Below are 18,019 nucleotides of genomic sequence, written 5' to 3' on the forward strand. Positions count from 1 at the left end.
TTTTAAATATACATTCTTATGATGACATTTTTCTTTAGTATTGTAAAGGTTAATGAAATGGTTAGTTCAATTAATATGGTGATGTAATTAATTAATTGATGGAGTGTTTTAAATTAATTGCTGAGTGTATATAATGGTCTGCTTACTTGGTATGAATTTTTTCTGATGAAGTCTTCCTGATGAAAGTGTGTATTAAAGTTTTTGTACGCTAAAATCTGGTTCTCTGGCTTTCATTGACCACCAGGTATCCTTGCCTTTTGGTGCATAGCTAGTACTCACTCTACTTCCACTTTTACTCTAAAACCTATCTCTATGTCTACTATAAATAGACTTCTACAAAAGCTTAAACCTTGCTCAAATGCCCCAGATGACATACCCTCAGAATATATAAAAATGGCAGCTGACAGTATCACCGACCCCATAATCATACTTCTCAACAGATCCATACTTGAGTCTTAGGTTCCTAAAACCTGGAAAAGGGCTTTCATCCTCCCACTCCATAAAGGGGGGCAATAATACTGACTTCAGTACTTAACTGAAAGAAAACAAGCTGCCAGATGGGAAAACTCCATCTCTCCTTTTCTCAACAGCCCTACTGGAGTTCCCCAAAGTTTTATACTTGGACCACTCTTATTTAGCACATTCATAAACAACTTCCACTCATCTCTACCTCAAGAATCTGTTATACAATACGCACATGACTCTACTATTGTCTGCTCTGCTGACTCCATATCTGACCTACTACAAATAACTCAAAATGCTTTCTCCTCCACTGAATCCTGGATGTACCATAACCACCTATCCCTAAATCCTAATAAAACCAAAATGATAGTATTCACCCCTAAGAAAACGACCCCCTAAATAAAACCAGATTCACCATCTACTCTCATAGTAAGGCTTTAATCAAAGTCGTTAACCACATAACGCTCTTTGGAGTCATTCTCGACGAACAAATGAAATTCAACCTCCATACACAGGACAACATTTGCAAAACACACCTTAAACTTGGAACTCTCTATAGATACAACCACTTCCAACCAAGTCCATCAACAAAAGCAACCCTAGCTACAACTTACCTGTTACCCTCACTCATTTACAGTACCCCTCTACTTACTAACATTCAAAGCTCTTCTAAATCCAAACTTGAGTCATGTTACAACAAAATTGTTAAATTCACAACAAATTCAAAATTCTAAACCCATCACTGCACAGCTCTTAAATCACTGAAATGGCTCGAACTACCTATCTCTCCTATCTGCAACTAATCACAGCCCATAAATTGCTATTTAAACCTCTTGACTGCCCTGCCCCGAGTTCTATATTTAGCTAGTACCACCCAAAAAGTCCCCTTAGATCAGGGGATCAAAAACTCCTGCAGTTTCACAAACCCAATCTGTCACCCGGCCAGCTTCTTTAATCTTGTTCACTGCCCAAAAACTGGAATGATCTGCCACTGCTAATGAGACCTACCAAAAACCCTACCTCTTTTAAAACCTCCCTACACAATCACCTTTTCTCACACTGGACATGCACCTGCACTAACCCCCCCCCCCCCCAGATCATGCATGCTATACCACTTTTAAACTACCCTATTTCATGCTGTGATATAACACTAATCTAAAAAGAAATCAAAGAGAAATGACTAAAGTAAATCCTCATTTGAAACTTTGACTGTGCAAATTATACCATTACTGATTTTTACTATGTATTTTGTGCAATTCTCTACCTTTATCTTGTCTGCACAGTTTATACTATTTCTTTTTTGTTTACCTGTATACTTTCTATAAATTTAGTCCGGCAACTCAAATATTGTATTTAACTGTTAAAATTTTGTACTGTGCAGTTTTTATTCTCTTCTGTGTACAACTTATACTATTCTTTTTTACTATGTATTTTGCATAAATTCTTGCAATTTATACTGTTAAATTTTGTATTATGCAGCTTTAAACTGTTATAATGTTGTACTATGGAGTTTTTCTCCTCGAGCATCCACTGAAAATGGTTCTCTATGGCCCAGTGGACTTTTCTGGTAAACAAACAGGCAAATAAATACATATAATAAATATACCTGTCCCTCCAAACCATTCTGTTGACGTTGTAGAAGAAGCTTAGATCCCTACACCAAGTATTTCTGATCCCATCTGACTTTCTGATGTGCGTTAAATCCATCAGTAATGGTTTGGAGGATGCCTTGAATGCCAGACACAGGTCACCTCTTAACAGTCCTTAAGATACTGAGTATAGTGACAGAGCTTTGAATCAGTCCATGTAGGACACGTTGTTTATGCCTTGTATCCTTTCAGTAAGGTATCTCTGTGGGCGTTCCAGTTGTTGCATGTGTCTGGATAGATACATGCCAAAGGGGACATTACATTCAATGATTGGTCTAATCTGGGCTAAGTAAAGGGAGACAATGACATCCCTATATCTAGACACAATCCCTTTCTTTACAGGCTGTGCAATACAGAAGGACATTCTTACAATAATAGATACATGTTGGTCAAATGTTGGTCACTGTTCACATAAATTCTCAACTCCTGAACAACTGGGTCAACTCTTAAAGGCATACTGTCATTTTAGAAGTTCCCTGGGGCAGATTGCTTGCCATAGGATAAAATAGTACATTTTTTAGCATTTAGTTTCAGATCATGATTTTCACACAAGTTATTTATTTGAAACAAACTTTCCTGCAGGATAACTAAGTAATTTGGAGATTCTATGACTATTCCTAGCTTACAGTCATCTGAAAACTTAGACAAAGCCCTTTGGTTTTGACTTTTACTTCAGAAAAATAGATACCAAACAGGAGATGTCCCAGTTAGAACTCCTGGGAACTCCACTGGTGAGGGTCTATATTAGAACATCGAAGTTTCAAAACTTTGAATGTTCTAATATCGACCCCTATTCAGTGAAAGCTGAAAACATCGAACATACAGAACAGCAAATCTTTTCCTAGGGAAAAAATTTGCTGTTCCAAAACACATACACACAACACAAGCACACCAAACAAACAGCAATCCACACACATACACCTAAAATCTTACACCTAACCCTACACTAAACTATACACACACCACTAACTATCCACTTACCTTAACCCAAACCCTAACCCTAAGGTCCGTCACTATCGCACACTCACCTCACCCACGCCCTAACCTTAACTCACCTAACCCACCCTAACCCACACGTCCACACAATCGCACACATACCTAACCCGTGCCCTAACCCTAACTCACCTAACCCGCCCTAACCCTCACGTCCACACAATTGCACACATACCTAACCCGCACCCTAACCCTAGCTAACCTAACCCGCACTCAATCGCACACTTACCTGAACCTGACTTGTAACTTTCCACCACAGCGCTGAAAATACCAAAGCAACAGAAACGGACAACCAAATTCTTTCCTTAGGAAAAAATTGTTTTTTTTTTGTTGCTTCGATATTTTCAGCTTTCTCTGAATAGGGGTCGATATTAGAACATTCGAAGTTTTGAAACTTCGATGTTCTAATACAGACCCACTGGTGAGTGGTCTCTCTGTGGAGGTTATTTCCCCTATTTTGATTACCTTTGTGCTATATGTGAGACAGCAGGAATCTGGCAGCTGACATAGTTGTTTATTCCCAGTTTTTTTAGCTTTTCTACTATGTCTGAGTGGGGAATTGTGTCAAAAGCTCTGGCCAGGCTGAAGTATGCTGTGTGCACCATTTTGCCTTCATTAATTGCTTTGGTGACATTTTCAAAGAAATCCACCAGGGTGAGTAAGCAAGACCTGCCCTTGACGAATCCTAACTAAGATGGGTCTAGTGTTCCCTAGTTCCCTCCCTCTAGGAGGTTCCCTATGTCCTGATTAAGTGCATGATAAGTCTTTCCATGGCTTTGCATATTTGTTGTCTTAAGCCAGCCCTTAAACCACTTACCTTTTTCCCCATTACTTTTTGTTACAAGCCCACAGCCCTTTATGGTATAGGGGTCAGACACATCCTTTTGAGCTATTCCATTACCTGGTTCAGACCCAAACCCTTTAGGTGAAGGATAGGTTTGAGGTAAGAGTCCCTTGCCAGAAATAATACTCTGACCACTAGTGTAGTTCTTATTTAAAAGAAACAGACACTTCACCACACTGCATATAAACAGGTTATTACCATGTAGATAGATGATGTGGTTTCCTTGGGTAAGTGTGTTTTACAATCAGCTAATCTCAGAGACTATGATCCTATTCTGAATGAGTATGGAGATACCTTCTCCAGAAATCAGTCTATGGCTGCATATTTTGATGGGGACTTTGATGCAGACAACAGTGAACACACTGAGTCCATCCAATCTACTTCTTTGGAAGATTAAGAAGTTGAAAAATCCAAGTAGGTGTTCACCTTTCCACAGATGCTAGCTAGTTTGAATTTATGATCTTATTCAGAATGAGATTCCAAATGTTTTGGCTGATACTCCTCTGTTACTGACCTTAGAAACTGCAGGGAAAAAAAAAAACTTTGGCTAGGGTTAAACCAATTCCCAAAAAGGCTATGAGGAAGTTTAGTTTGTAATGTGTTTACAGTTTAGATGACTTTGCCGCATATTTGCCTGATAAACAGAAGTGTTTTATGAATGAGTTTTTTTCTAGTGTGACTCAGGTTTCGAAACATGCTTTGAGAAGTGTCTTGGAAGGTGCAGACGCAGTTTCTAGAAATGCAGCCACTTCTGGGGTACTGAGAAAGTATGCTTGGTTACACAACAAGACTTTTTCCTGAGGATTTAAAGAAATGAGATTTTGAATACTCCTTTAAGTTCTGAATTTGTGTTTGTTCTGGCTGCTATGTAAGTTCAGGACCAATAGGATGATATGGTAAATTGATACACGAGAATGCTTCATATTCCCAGGATCTCTCCTAACATGTTGTCTGACTTCAAAGGGCAGAACAAATAAAAAATCACCATCCAACAACAGTTAGGGTGCGAAGAGAAATGGCAAGAGGGCAGTGCTTCCAAATCATATTAAAATGTTCTCCTTTAACATAAAGGATCAACCTGCTGCTAAAGAACTAAAGAATGTTTCTGGTGAGACTTAGGCATCCCTTCCCTTCCTCCTGTCCCCTCTCCCAAGACCTTTGCTCAGCCTAGCAGCCTGGTGACAAATAGTCTCAAACAAATGGGTCCTGAGAATAACTCGGAGAGGACACTGCTGGCAGTGGATAGAAAATCCTCTTCCCTACAGGGGAATCCTCCCTGCACCTGCCAATCCAGACACATCAGTTCTCTCTAGTATTCCTTCACAAGTTGCAAACAGGGGTTATAGAACCAGTTCCTGCACCACAAATAAGAAAAAGGATGTTACTCCACAATCTTTATGGTACCTAAAAAGGAACTACAGTGGAGACAAATGCTATATTTGTCTTACATAAATAACTTTCTGAAAGAACCCAAATTCAAAATCCTCACTCTGCAGACAGTCCTAAACCCTTCTTCTGAATCACTCTTCCATGGTGACTTTACATATGAAAGACGATTATCGTTGCATTCCAATTGCTCCCAATTTCAGTAAATCTGAAATTTGCTGTGTCTGGCTCACATTACCAAATTTACTGCATTATCCTTCAGGCTACTACTGCGCTTACAGTATTCACAAAGTGGATGGCTCCAGTGGTTGCTTAATGCAGGACCAAGGGCATTCACATTGCACCCTATTTAGACTTGCTGATTTGTGCAGTATCTGTTTCCAGGTTTTTAGAATTACTAGACAAGGTCTTGACCATTGCAGCTCATCTAAGCTACAAGTTGAACCTACAAAAGTTCTATCTCACACCGTTTCAAAGAACTGTCTTACTAGGATGTATGACAGACATAGAAAAAAGAATGGCCTTTCTACCAGAAGACCAAGTTCAGACGTATTAGAACATTTTCTGGTATTCTCTCTTCAAGAAGCTGCCTCTGCAAGAGAGTTTCTCAAAAGTCTAGGCTTCATGGTATCAATGACCCTCATGACACCACTAGCCAAACTCCATATGAGAAATAGTCAATGGTATTTAAAAATGTTTTGGTCCCAGCACCTGCATCTTTTAACATTCCAAGCATCAGTGCTGGAATTTAGAAAACGAGACTTACAGTCATTGAAGAATCAGACATCTCTCAAACCGGGCCTGTGCTTCTTCCTACAGACCCCAGTTCAAATCAGTCCATATGAACTTGTCGGGATTTTGCATGGAGAGTAGTGTCCAGGGGAGTTCAATTGCAAGGCAAATGTGGTCTTTCAGACGTTACAAAGCACATAAACATTAAAGAAATGTAGCACTGATTCAGGCCTCAAAGGTTCTTCACCACATATGGTCACAAAGTCCTGGTCACAGACAACATGACAGTCATGTGATACCTGAAAAACAAGGGGGTACAAGGTCATAACCTCTTTGCTGGATGGCAATATTGGCCTGGGAGCTAGCCTTACAGCTTTCTCTGATGCTTTAGGATTCATACATCCAAGCAGAGCAAAACATAGGGGCAGACAGACTAAGCAGATGCTGGAAGGACCCTCATGAGGGGAAACTCAAGACAGCGGTTTCCAGGACTTGGTACAGATGTGGGTAACACCTCAAATTGACCTGTCTGCCTCCTTTCAAAACAAACCATTGGAAAATTTCTGTTCAAGATATCCTTGCAGCCATACCTGGATGACAGATGCATTCTCATTCCATTGGATGGAATGTTCTTTTATGCACTTCCATCCTTTCCACTGATAGCCAAGGTACTTCTGAAGGTTCAGAAAGAATCAAAGATCACTGTGGTGACCCTCCTTTTGGCCCAGGCAAAGTTGAATCTCTCTTTTAATGGAATCGGCCAAAGGCAATTACCACAAGCTTCCTCATGCTCTGCATCTGCTCCTAAACTCAGGGGTGACTGGTGCACCCCTCCTTAGAGCAGTTGCAGGTGAAAGCATAGATAATTCTAGTTTGATGCCTTTTAGGCACCTTTTCATTGAGGATGTGCAGAAGGTATTTAAGAAGACAAGAAGACCTACAACTAGAAAATCTAACAAACACAAACATTTAACATTTAACAAATGGATGAGGTTTTCTAGTTTACACCTCTGTTTTGAAATATTTGTGTAAGTTGCTCAAAGATGGGTCATCGACTGCATCCATCAAGGTGCATCTTGTGGCCATCTCAGCTTGTCTACCCATGGATTCCTTACTTTCCTCTCTATTCGTGGTTAAACAGTTTATGAAAGGATTGTTGCACTTGAGACCCCCTCAAAAGTAAATTCCTTCTCCTTGGGGTCTCAGCTTTGTTACTGAAAAATTTACCTTATTTCCTTTTGAACCTGCCTTGGTGTAATATCTGCAAAGTGAGTCTCTGACCTGCAAGCTCTCATGGTGGGCCAAACTAATCTGATTTTCCACAAGGACAGGGTTGTTTTACACACATTCATCTTTCATGACAAAAGTTATTTCTAAATTTACCCTGAATCAAGCCATTAATCTCCTAGTTTTCTTTCTGGAATCTAAAAACAAGGGAGAGAAGAATCTGCATACCTTGGATGTCCATAGGCAACTCGGGTACCACCTTGACAAAATTAAGCCCTTCAGAAAAGTTGAGCAGCTGTTTATTTCCTGTTCGGGGGCTAAAAAGAGTCAATCTATCTCTAAGTAAATGACTGCACTTTGGGTTTTCGTCTGCTTTTGTTTTCTGTCACTCCCACCACTGTAAATCAATTCCAGGCAGGTAAAGGCACATTCCATCAGAGCCTTGTCCTCTTTGGTGGCATATTCTAAAGGACTGGACTCTAGAAGCATTCTAGAGGAAGCAACCTAGTCTTCTGTTTACACCTCTGCAAAGCACTGCAAACTGGATTCCTTCTCATGTTCCAGAGCAGGCTTTGTGAGGACCATTCTCCAGGGGCTCCTGGATCCTTATCCTTCCTCAGTCAGATGTGCCAATGAGTGTTGAGTCCTCTGCATACTGTATTAGGGAAGTCTGTTGTGTGGATGTGTGGAGGGTGTTGGTGAAAATGTTAAGGAGGAGGGGACCAAGGACAGAGCCTTGTGGTACACTTGTGGTAACTGGCAGGTATGGATAGAGAGTGGAGTGCTATTTTACTGACAGATACCTATTGTGCAAGTAGCTTTTGTACCACAGAAGGGTGGGTTGAGAGAGACGTAATGAGGACATCTGAAGTAGAAGTTTGTTGTGGAAAAACTGTGTCAAAGGCATTAGATAAGTGTGGATACAAGGAGAAGACTAGTTTACAATTACCTCTAACTTTATTGACATTATCTATATAATTTAGAATTGCAGTGTTAGTACTATGGATGGAAGGCTTGTTGTGTGGGGGAGAGAAGTTCTTCCTGGAGGACATAGTTTAGCAATTATTTGTTAATACATTTTTCAAGTATTTTGGAAAAGAGTTAAGATTGCTATAGGCCTAAAGTTAGTAATCTCTTCTGAATTTCCTCCTTTGTGCAGAGGTATAATGTGAAACTTCTTCCAGAAACAGGGAATGTGAGGTTCCTGGACTGACCTGCTTATAGATGTCCAAATTTCACACTCTAAGTGGCACAACCACCATCACCCTTACTTTATATATATAGTTTGATGGTATCTAACTGTGCTGTGTTGTTGTGTTGTTTTTTGGCTGCACGTTGGTTGATGTCAGGCAATTCTTGCTTCTAGTCCTTCATAGTTCTTCCTACTTAGCACTGAAAGTCTGAACAACTGACTTCCTTTGACACGTGTGAGGCTTCCCCTGACAGAAGGAGTTTAGCTAGTGTCCTGTAACAAGGAGTCAGAGAAGGGAATTCTGAGATCTGGAAAATTGACAGTGTGGGTTTGTCCAGGCAAACAACCCATGTTCCACTGAGGCAGTGTGAAATTTGAACATCTATTGTTACAGGTAAGTAGGACTTGCCCAACTGTACTTTACTGTTATTAGTTTCTTCAGGTTTGGAATAATTACTTATTAAAGCTGTTAGATCACTTAAACTGTCTGGACTCTTCACATTCAAAAAATAACAGCTTTATTTTAGAGAAAACTTCTTAAGATTTGAAAAAATATCATTACCCACATGAACTTGAGAAGAAAGAAATAACAGAAGAAAATGAGAAATACATGTATTCTCACTGCATCTGATGTACAATTAAAGTCCAGGGGAATAAAATAGTCTTAACTGCAACCTAGGAGGGCTGGGTTCCACTAGTAGACCCTATCCACAAGGAGTTGTATGGGGTGAGAAGGAGTGACAGTTCTACAAATTCTTCTGTCTTATTGGGAAGGAAGACCATCCCAGGAAGGGCTACAACCCACTGTGGAGACATGGGGTGGGGAGGGTTGGGGGATCCAGGCTTGCCACTCACAACTGAGTCACTCAAGGACAGACAGACAGCATGCATTTTGCCTTCACTGATGTCACTGCATGCCAGATATAGGAGCAGAACTGACTGGAAGATAGTAAAAAAAATCTGTAGCAACCAAGGATGACAATTTGCCTTAACTAATTTCCAGTCAGCTAACAGTGTTGATACAGTCAGTAGGGGAAGAAAAAAATCATAATTGTGCCTGGGTAGGAACAGCAATAAATAGGGAAAGAAAAGAAAAAGGAAACACAACCCTGTGATTAATTCTGTAAAGGATTATATATATTGTTTTTGCAAACAAGGTTACGACTGAAGACAAAAAAGGGCCACACATTTTGTGTTTGTGGAGTTGAAAATTACAGTTTAATGAAAAGATTCCTTACTTCTGAGAAACCCAATGAAATAGTTTTTATCACCTTTACTAAATTATCACATATGATAAAGGCAAACGTGTTTATATATATATATATATATATATATATATATATATATATATATATATATATATACATAAATCATGTTTGTGTATAACAATCATCAATCCAACATTACATAAATTGATCAAGTCCTTCTTTCCTTCCCTTAAACTTCACATTATTCTGCATGCATTACTCCCACAATTTCCATTTTTTTCTATGTAATTTGTTCCTACCCTTTTCAAAAGATCCCACTTCCAGTTCTTTTATTTCTGTTAAAATATACACTACTTCAAATATGGTTGGTTTAGACTATATTTTCTAGTAATTGCTTTTTGGTAGCGATTAGAATTAAACTTAGCAAGGCCTTACTATGTTTAGACAATTCTGATCCTGTATCCCAGCTTAAAAAATAATTTTCTTAGTTACACCCATCTGCTTACCCAGCATTCCTGACATAGTACTCTGTAAAGGGAATTTTTAAAGTCTACCAACTCATTACACTCCGAAAACATATGTTCCCAATTATCTCTTTCTTCCCTATCACACCTCCAATATTTGTCACCCACCCGAGGAAAATTTCTTTATAGTCTGCTTGGGGTATAAAAATACCTATGCAAACACTTCCAAGCAAGCCAATGAAATGATTTATGATTAGACAATGAGGTTATTACAAAATAAAAGAGATACACATTCATTCCCCTGGTGTTTCATTGAGTGCGTGATGGAGGTACAGCCAGCATGTAAAAAGTGCTGAACTACTACTTATTGCTGCCTAAATGATGGCCTGTCCTGACTGACTGTCACCCTGGTGGTGATTGGTAATGAATGGGTCCATTAGTTAGGAAGGGGCTGATGATCATCAGGTTGAAAATTATCTGATGGCTTTACAATTCTTCACACATTCTAAGCCTAATCAGTGCATGCATCAACAAAGCATGGTAATTATGCCTTGCCAGTATGGTAACAATAATGCACATATTGTTGAAAAATGACATTTTCATACAACCCTATGCACATGATCTTTAAAGCACAACTCCATCATCCAGTGTAGGTACCCACATGACAGAGTTATTCTTCTCATTGTAATAATATGTGTGGAGTTTAGTGCTCAGAAGTCCTTCAGAGCCTTTTACTTTCTTTATTTCTATTTCTCATAAATCATGAAGGTTCTACCACCTTTTTTTCTTATTTAAATGTAAAACTGATTTGGAAAGTAATCTCGCCCAATCAGCATAGCACAAAGAAGACCACAATCTGTGGCAGTTTTCAGTGTTAGTCACCATCCAGAGTTGTATGTCCTTTAAATAGCCTTTAACTGTGTCCTCTGAAATTTGTAATATGCTTTACCAAATATCCACCCAGAATACTTAAATGGGATTGGCCAAACCTCAGAAACATTGAGACAATATTTCTAAATAAACCCTGACTTAAAAAACAAGAACAGACATGCTCTTTACAGAGTCAAGTTATGGCACAGTGAAGCTTCTTAACAGCTCCATAATCATTCAGTAAACAATTGGACCCAACTGCTGCACTTTCGTAACTATTTTGACAGCTGTCAAAATAGATGTCAAACCATGTACTTCAAACATAAAACAAGAAGCTATTATCTGGCAGTTTCATCAGTGGTGAGTAATGTAGAAATAATTTTTCTGGGTATCTTCTCCATTGCTGTAAAGTACAATGTAAACTGTCAGAAGTTACCTGTAATCCCCCACCCAAGTCACAGCTCCAGTCAAAGAAACACATTGTATTACTTGTCATAAAATGTAAAGTAAATTGTCACAGCTTTAGAACAGACAGAAAATTACAATGCCAAATGATGCTTTACAGAATGATTTTAAAATAATTTGTGTTACTTGCCTTTTGCTAGAAAGTACAATACAATATATCACAGCTCCAGTAGAATCTCCTTTATCACAGAAACATATAGGTAGTCCAAAACAGCACAAATTTAATACATTTGTTTTATTAAGATACATGTTCTGTGTGATAAAATGCAAAACAAAATGTCCCAACTTCAGTTAGACAAGTACTATAATACTAAATCTTGCTTTCTGGATTAGTTTAAACACACACACACAAACACATTCATGCAGATCTGCAGCTAAAAACACATATTCATCATTCAAGTAAAAAATAGCTGCTATATTTGGTGTCTCCGATAATGGTGATAAAAAGTTTTTGATAACAGGAAAAAAGATTATACATTGCATTTCATACATTTTTAACATTGTTAGTGTTGTTTTAAAGGTTTGAATGTTAATTAAACACAAAGGGAAGTGATGTCAGATAGACATAAAGTATATATATATATGTCAAAAGCGTTATATTATGTTTGGCCTGAGGAAGCCTATAAGGTGAAAGTGCTTGCCAGTTCTTTGTGATTAAAGTGCCTTAAATTATTGAATTATATCGCTGTGGTTCTTTCATTAGTGTATTTCGAACAGTGGATTTTATTTGTGATGAGGTGAAGAACGATTCTTAAATCTAATGAACTTTTGCATATACAACAGGCTGTGGTTTCCAATTGCGGAATATGTTTCTCTAATGGCGAGGTGAAAACCGACCTGGGAATTTGAAAAACTTGCCGCGTTTCCAACAGCCCGCGAGGTTCATTAACCAACCTAAAGTAAACTGTCTCCAGAAGGCGAGATACCTTAACTGCTGCTACTTTAAACGGGCCGTTACTGTCCAGCCAGTAATATTTTGCTTTTGGTAATTATTTGGGTACTGTTACCGCCAGTTTTTTGAGGCGTCATCCTAAACTTGTCTTCTACTAACTGTATGTAAAGAACTGAATGTGTTATAGAGATTGTTGCCCTGCCAGGGTATTCTCCGACTTTTTTCCTGTTATCAAAAACATATTCATCATTATTTACCAATTTCTAATAGTAGAATATGTAAAATATACTACTGTAAACAGATAAGGAAAGAGACCATTTTTGTCTAAATACACTATGAAACAAACTAAAACATCCTTCAGAAAAGACAGAGGCCATTTTCTAAGTGCAATAATATCTACCAGAGTAGGCATTATGGAGAAATAACCTACCTTCCAGGAATAGGGACACCTACTCTGTCAGACATTATTGCATACAAAAACATCCATAACAGCTAAAGAAAAACATTTTTACAGAGTTAGTTATCAGAAATAAATATATCCAGGAGGTCAGTTATACTGTAGAGCTATATAAGCAAACTTGCAATTAATCTAATTTTGGCCACTGCAGTAATGTTGTCATCCATGTGAGTTACACGTTGTTTGAGGCTGACTTTACAGGAAATTGATAGGTTCACCGAGACAGACAATGGGCTACATCTGTTGTACTAGACACCTCATCAAGACAGCGTAGAACTATTAGCTTACAAAACCTGTAATATACGCTAATTTGGAAAACAATTTCAAATCACCATAAAAAGCTTTTTTTTAGCAGCATAAAATGACATAAAATCAGAGTAATTCATTAATAAAGTAACAAAGGCAGCTTCCAGAAACAGTCTAAATGCACTGCCATTGTAACTGAACATAGAAAGATGATGCTTGAATATTCTGTTTAGGCTGTGATACACAGGAGACACAAAGCTGTGTGCGAACACAGACAAATAGAAAAAAATCACATCACTATAGCAGTCCTCATGAAGCTATTTTAAAGTACAACACATTACATACTAATACTATATAAAAGTGATATTAAAGTTTTATTACTATACAAAATCCAAGTTATGATGACAAACATATATTTTCAGCTACTGGATGAATATTTCCTTTAAACTGAGCTACCATCCTTCTATTCATCATCTACCATGCACTACCATGCAACTTCTTTACCACTTTGTTACCAGTCTCTTAAATATTAAACTAAAACCCTTCTTTAAATGCAAAAGACACTAAACCTACTAGTTATTCCTAAGTACCTAAATACTTCATAATGAAAATGTTTGAAATTAGTCTAACATGATCTCACTTCCAAAAATAAGACACTGATACATCACATCACTGACCAGCGTTCACGTCTTCTTTAAAACCACAAGTTTTAAGCTGTGTCTCATGAAGCAGCCAACACTGACATGTGTAAAAGAAGCCTCATCTTCCAGTGGCAATAATGACACCCTGGTTTTGGACCCAACACAGGGAGGAATCAGATCCTGCTGAGTAACAGGCAGCTTGAGACACTGGTGTTTTTCCTCAGCACTGGTTGGGGTGAGACAAAACTAAGCATAAAAATGAGATGGGGCTAAACTGGACAAGGCATGACAAGCAATGATGCCCACATCCTGCAGAAACATAAGAAGCCAAGACAGCAGTCACTATATGACTGCAAGCAACTCCTGCATTAAATGCACCAACACAGGGCAAAGGCTGAAGAAAACTGCTCCTGCATAGGCATGTTTTTTTTTAAGAACTTCATAAAGTACAACCATAGGATTTGAGCCTTCTCCTACTAAACTTGTGAGAGATGCTGCACTCCAAAAGATAGAAAAGCACATGAGACTACTTTAGGTTTTAAGTACATACCACTGTTAAATGAGTAACAAGAACTGATGACAAAAGCCATTCATAGCAGAATAAATAGCAGTAAATATTGCAAAATTAACAAAAACTGTACCAGTTTAGATATACCACTCCTGCCTGCAAGGTTATATTACCGCCTAGTACTCCCTATTCCATTTACATTCAATTAGAATAACCACCAGGCATCAATATTTAAGGAAATAAAAAAAAATACAAATGAGAGACACCAAGAGATAGATAGACTTCAGTGCACAATATTCATAATAAGTTTACTTTACTGGTATACTGGATGTACACTATTTCTATCTCTTTTTTTCTTTTTGCTAGAGGAGGGGCTATTAGAAATGGTTCTGAGGATAGTGTATTATTCTAACGTACAATGTCATCTTTGGAAAGAGAACACCAAGCAACAGAAGCGAATAGCACAGAAATAATGGAATGCAGACATACCTTGTCATCAATGTCACTGTCGCTGTCACACTGTGAAGGAAAGAAAAAAAGCATGAACAAAATACATTTTTAATGAAGTTAGGTACTTTAACAAAGCTGCAGAGTCCTAAACATTGTGTATTAAACAGGCAGTTGTAGGAGACAGAGACAGCACAGAGAGACAGATTCATTTTTAAGGCCTGATGAGATATACTTTAGTGTCTGAAACTGTCTGGGTTTAAGACAAAAGCTAAACTGCAGCTGCCAAATGAAGTCCACTCTACAATTCTGTGGGTTACAGTTTTAAAATTCACATTCACCAGTAAGTACATGAGAGACAGTTCTTAATTCAAGAGAAGCTCAGAAAAAGAGTCTAGCAGAACATTCCATTTTGCAATCGCAGTTTCAGTTTGTTGCTCCTCACCTCCCGGCCTACTTCTCATTAATATAAAATTATATGCACGTCTCCAAATGTAGCCCCTGTATACTTGTAATAATGAGTACATGATTTTTGGCTGTTGCCTCTTAAAATTATTAAAAAAGACTATTTAAGACAATCACAGCACTAAGCAAGTTACGTACACGTCTAATGTTTCTTTTTTTCTGGGAGGGAAGCTTTTTTTTCTCCCCTATGCATCATCTTGCTTTTTCTTACCCAGTGCTCCATGTACACTGCTGTGTCTACCAGTCATCTCTTAACCCCCAAGACTGCTACTGTTGGTGCAGACTCTAAGGGCAACCTAGGGGTCTGGTTGCCAACATCCACCGGTGGGGCAGGTTAGTTTTTTGACTTACTCCATTACTCCCAACCCTTCCTCGCAGTTTCTTTGGTTGTGTCTGAGAGGCAAGCATGCAATTGAGACATGCGACATTTCACCCCTCCTCCACAGTGGCTCAAACATGTCCCCACCCTATTCTCCTTAGGATTATACCTCCCAATTATGACGTCCCCAGCCTCCACCAAGGATCATCACAGGAAATGCTCACAGAACTGCCTTTTCACCAGAGATGATAAGGCCCATCTCTTCCTGCCGCTCTGTCAGTGGTCTAAGTCTAAGCTGCTAATTAAACCCAGGTCAGCTGGGCCACAGTCAGGGCTTTATCCCTGTACTACACAGGATCTGCTATATCCCTTAATGTTTCTGAGTATGCTTAGAATAAAAGGTACACAAATAAGTACAAAGAACATGCCTGACTATGTCTTTGTTTCATAATGAAATGATAAAAGGATAGGGTGAAGGTTATTTTTGTTTCAAACTTATTTACTAACACTGCTAACCAGTAGTATTCAAAATTATGAAATTAAATTTCATGAATTAATGAAATGAAATGAAACTGGCTATTAAGTTATTACCCTCTGTTATAATTTGACCTGAGTCACTGAAGTAGAATGCATTGCTAATTATACAATGACTGGCCATTAACATTCAAAAACGAGCATGCTGATTGGTCAGCCCAACCAGTGTGCCCATTGTAAATTAAGCATATACCAATGGAAAAAAGTCTGGCTGCCCGGACTTTTTTCTATTAATATATGCTATGGAAATTCTACTTATCTTTAAGTAAAAAAAAATAAACTTACAAAAACAGGAGACTTCAAAAGAACGAGAGAGACGGGACAGAGAAAAATACAAGGATAAGCAGGTATGATATGCAAAACTAGAGAAGCCTACCTGATTATCCTTATATTTTCTCTGTCCCATCTCTCCCATAAGTTTAAAGTCTCTGGATTTCATTTTTTTAATTAAAAACAAACAAACAAAAAAAAAGCAATGGAGATTTTCCTTTCTCCGCAGCACTGATGTACAGCATAAGCATGGGAATGTAAGTCCCACATGCATGAACAGTAAGTACATCAAGAAAGCCCCAGGATGCCTGGGGGAAAACATGGAAGAGCAGCACAGCGCTGTTATACAAGGACATTATTTAAGAAAAGTGAGTAACTTTTTTCTTAAATAACGTCATTGTATAATAGCAATAACCCACAGCTGGGTGTGGGTAATGCTGATTACCCATAGTTGGCTTTGTTTCGTCACTCAGGTTTAGCACAAATGACCAAACCACACCAACCATGGGTAAATACAACATTACCCACACCCAGCAGTGTGTCATTAATATAATATCACCTCACTATTGTCTCCTCTTTCACTCAGTCACCATTTTCTTTTACAGTGCAGACGTGTCATATGCTATTTCATTTCTATTTGTTCTAAGACTGTGCAGAACAATGTATACACCTTGGTAGTATGTTACATTTGTATCAATTTCATTCAGATCAGACAAGCTTTATGCATGTTGAGTCTTTGCCCTTTAACAAGTGCCTTATGTCAGTTGCTGGTCTTTTGGTGTATTTAACAGTCTTTTGATGTACTGGTTAATCCTATGGATCTTTACTAAGTGATGGTTTCATATTGTGCTTATCAGTATAGTGCTATGATAACTTGTTCTATATATACACTGTATTACTGCGGTTCTCTATCAGTATACCGTCTGCTAGCCTGCATTCATAAATTTTCTTCCCATCTCTCTATTCTTGTACTTTCCCCATATTCTCTTGCTCCGACTCACGGTCGTCCTTCTTCCATGTCTTTTTATAATAATCAGTAACTTTACTGCCTCGATATAATATGACAGTTTAGTAGAGTTTCTCTCTTTTCTTTCCTATTTTCTTTCCTTTCAGAGGCTGTGGTCACTGCATTTGTCCCTGATACTGCAGGAACTCTAGTACAAGGCTTAACTCCCAACTGTTTTTCACTGAGAATTTTGTCATTGTACAATGTAAGCAAATTTAACGTGAAGAAACTTGTTGTGTATTAACTTCAACTAGTCAGATATGTCCCTCCCTTGTGCTGGAAAAAGCTGGCCACTGTCCTTTCTCTTGACCAATAGATTACACTGTATGTGACAGTTACTTAAGTTTCCCTAGCTGCCAGGATTCTGCATTCTGGAAATGAAAGAAAACCTATTCTTCTTTGTACCTCCCTGTTAATTGCTTCTCACTGGCTGTAAACTGATTACTGTTATAATTTGACCTGAGGGTAGAAGCCTGCTACACTCCCACACCCTATCCCCATCTACATACACATTTCACTTGTGACTCTTATTCCCTAACCCTCCCCAAACAATATTACTACTAGCAAACAAAACTCCTGTTTCTTTTTTTATTTACCCAATTCCCAACTTCCATTTAATCTTTTAGCACCATTCCCAGCTATGTTTCTCTCTCCCTTTGCACTATATTCATTCATAGTCACACACCCCTTATAGTACCTATCTGTTCTACATTGTATCTTCTACTTTTCCCACATAAACTCT

The 18,019-nt window shown here is 38.3% G+C and overlaps 1 protein-coding gene across 5 annotated transcripts in view; it reads right to left on the reverse strand.

Annotated features, from left to right (window-relative positions):
- Window positions 1-18,019, reverse strand: part of FBRSL1 (fibrosin like 1) — a 3,021,780-nt gene that overhangs the window by 950,929 nt on the left and 2,052,832 nt on the right. For all 5 annotated transcript variants that reach the window (XM_044068722.1, XM_044068720.1, XM_044068719.1 and 2 more), the window contains exon 5: window positions 14,726-14,755. In XM_044068722.1, the coding sequence (XP_043924657.1) occupies window positions 14,726-14,755 (30 nt within the window). The remainder of the gene's footprint in view (window positions 1-14,725; window positions 14,756-18,019) is intronic.

Source organism: Protopterus annectens, chromosome 4.part0, assembly GCF_019279795.1.
Source record: "Protopterus annectens isolate FY-2018-M chromosome 4.part0, PAN1.0, whole genome shotgun sequence".
In the NCBI taxonomy this organism is placed as follows: Eukaryota; Metazoa; Chordata; order Ceratodontiformes; family Protopteridae; genus Protopterus; species Protopterus annectens.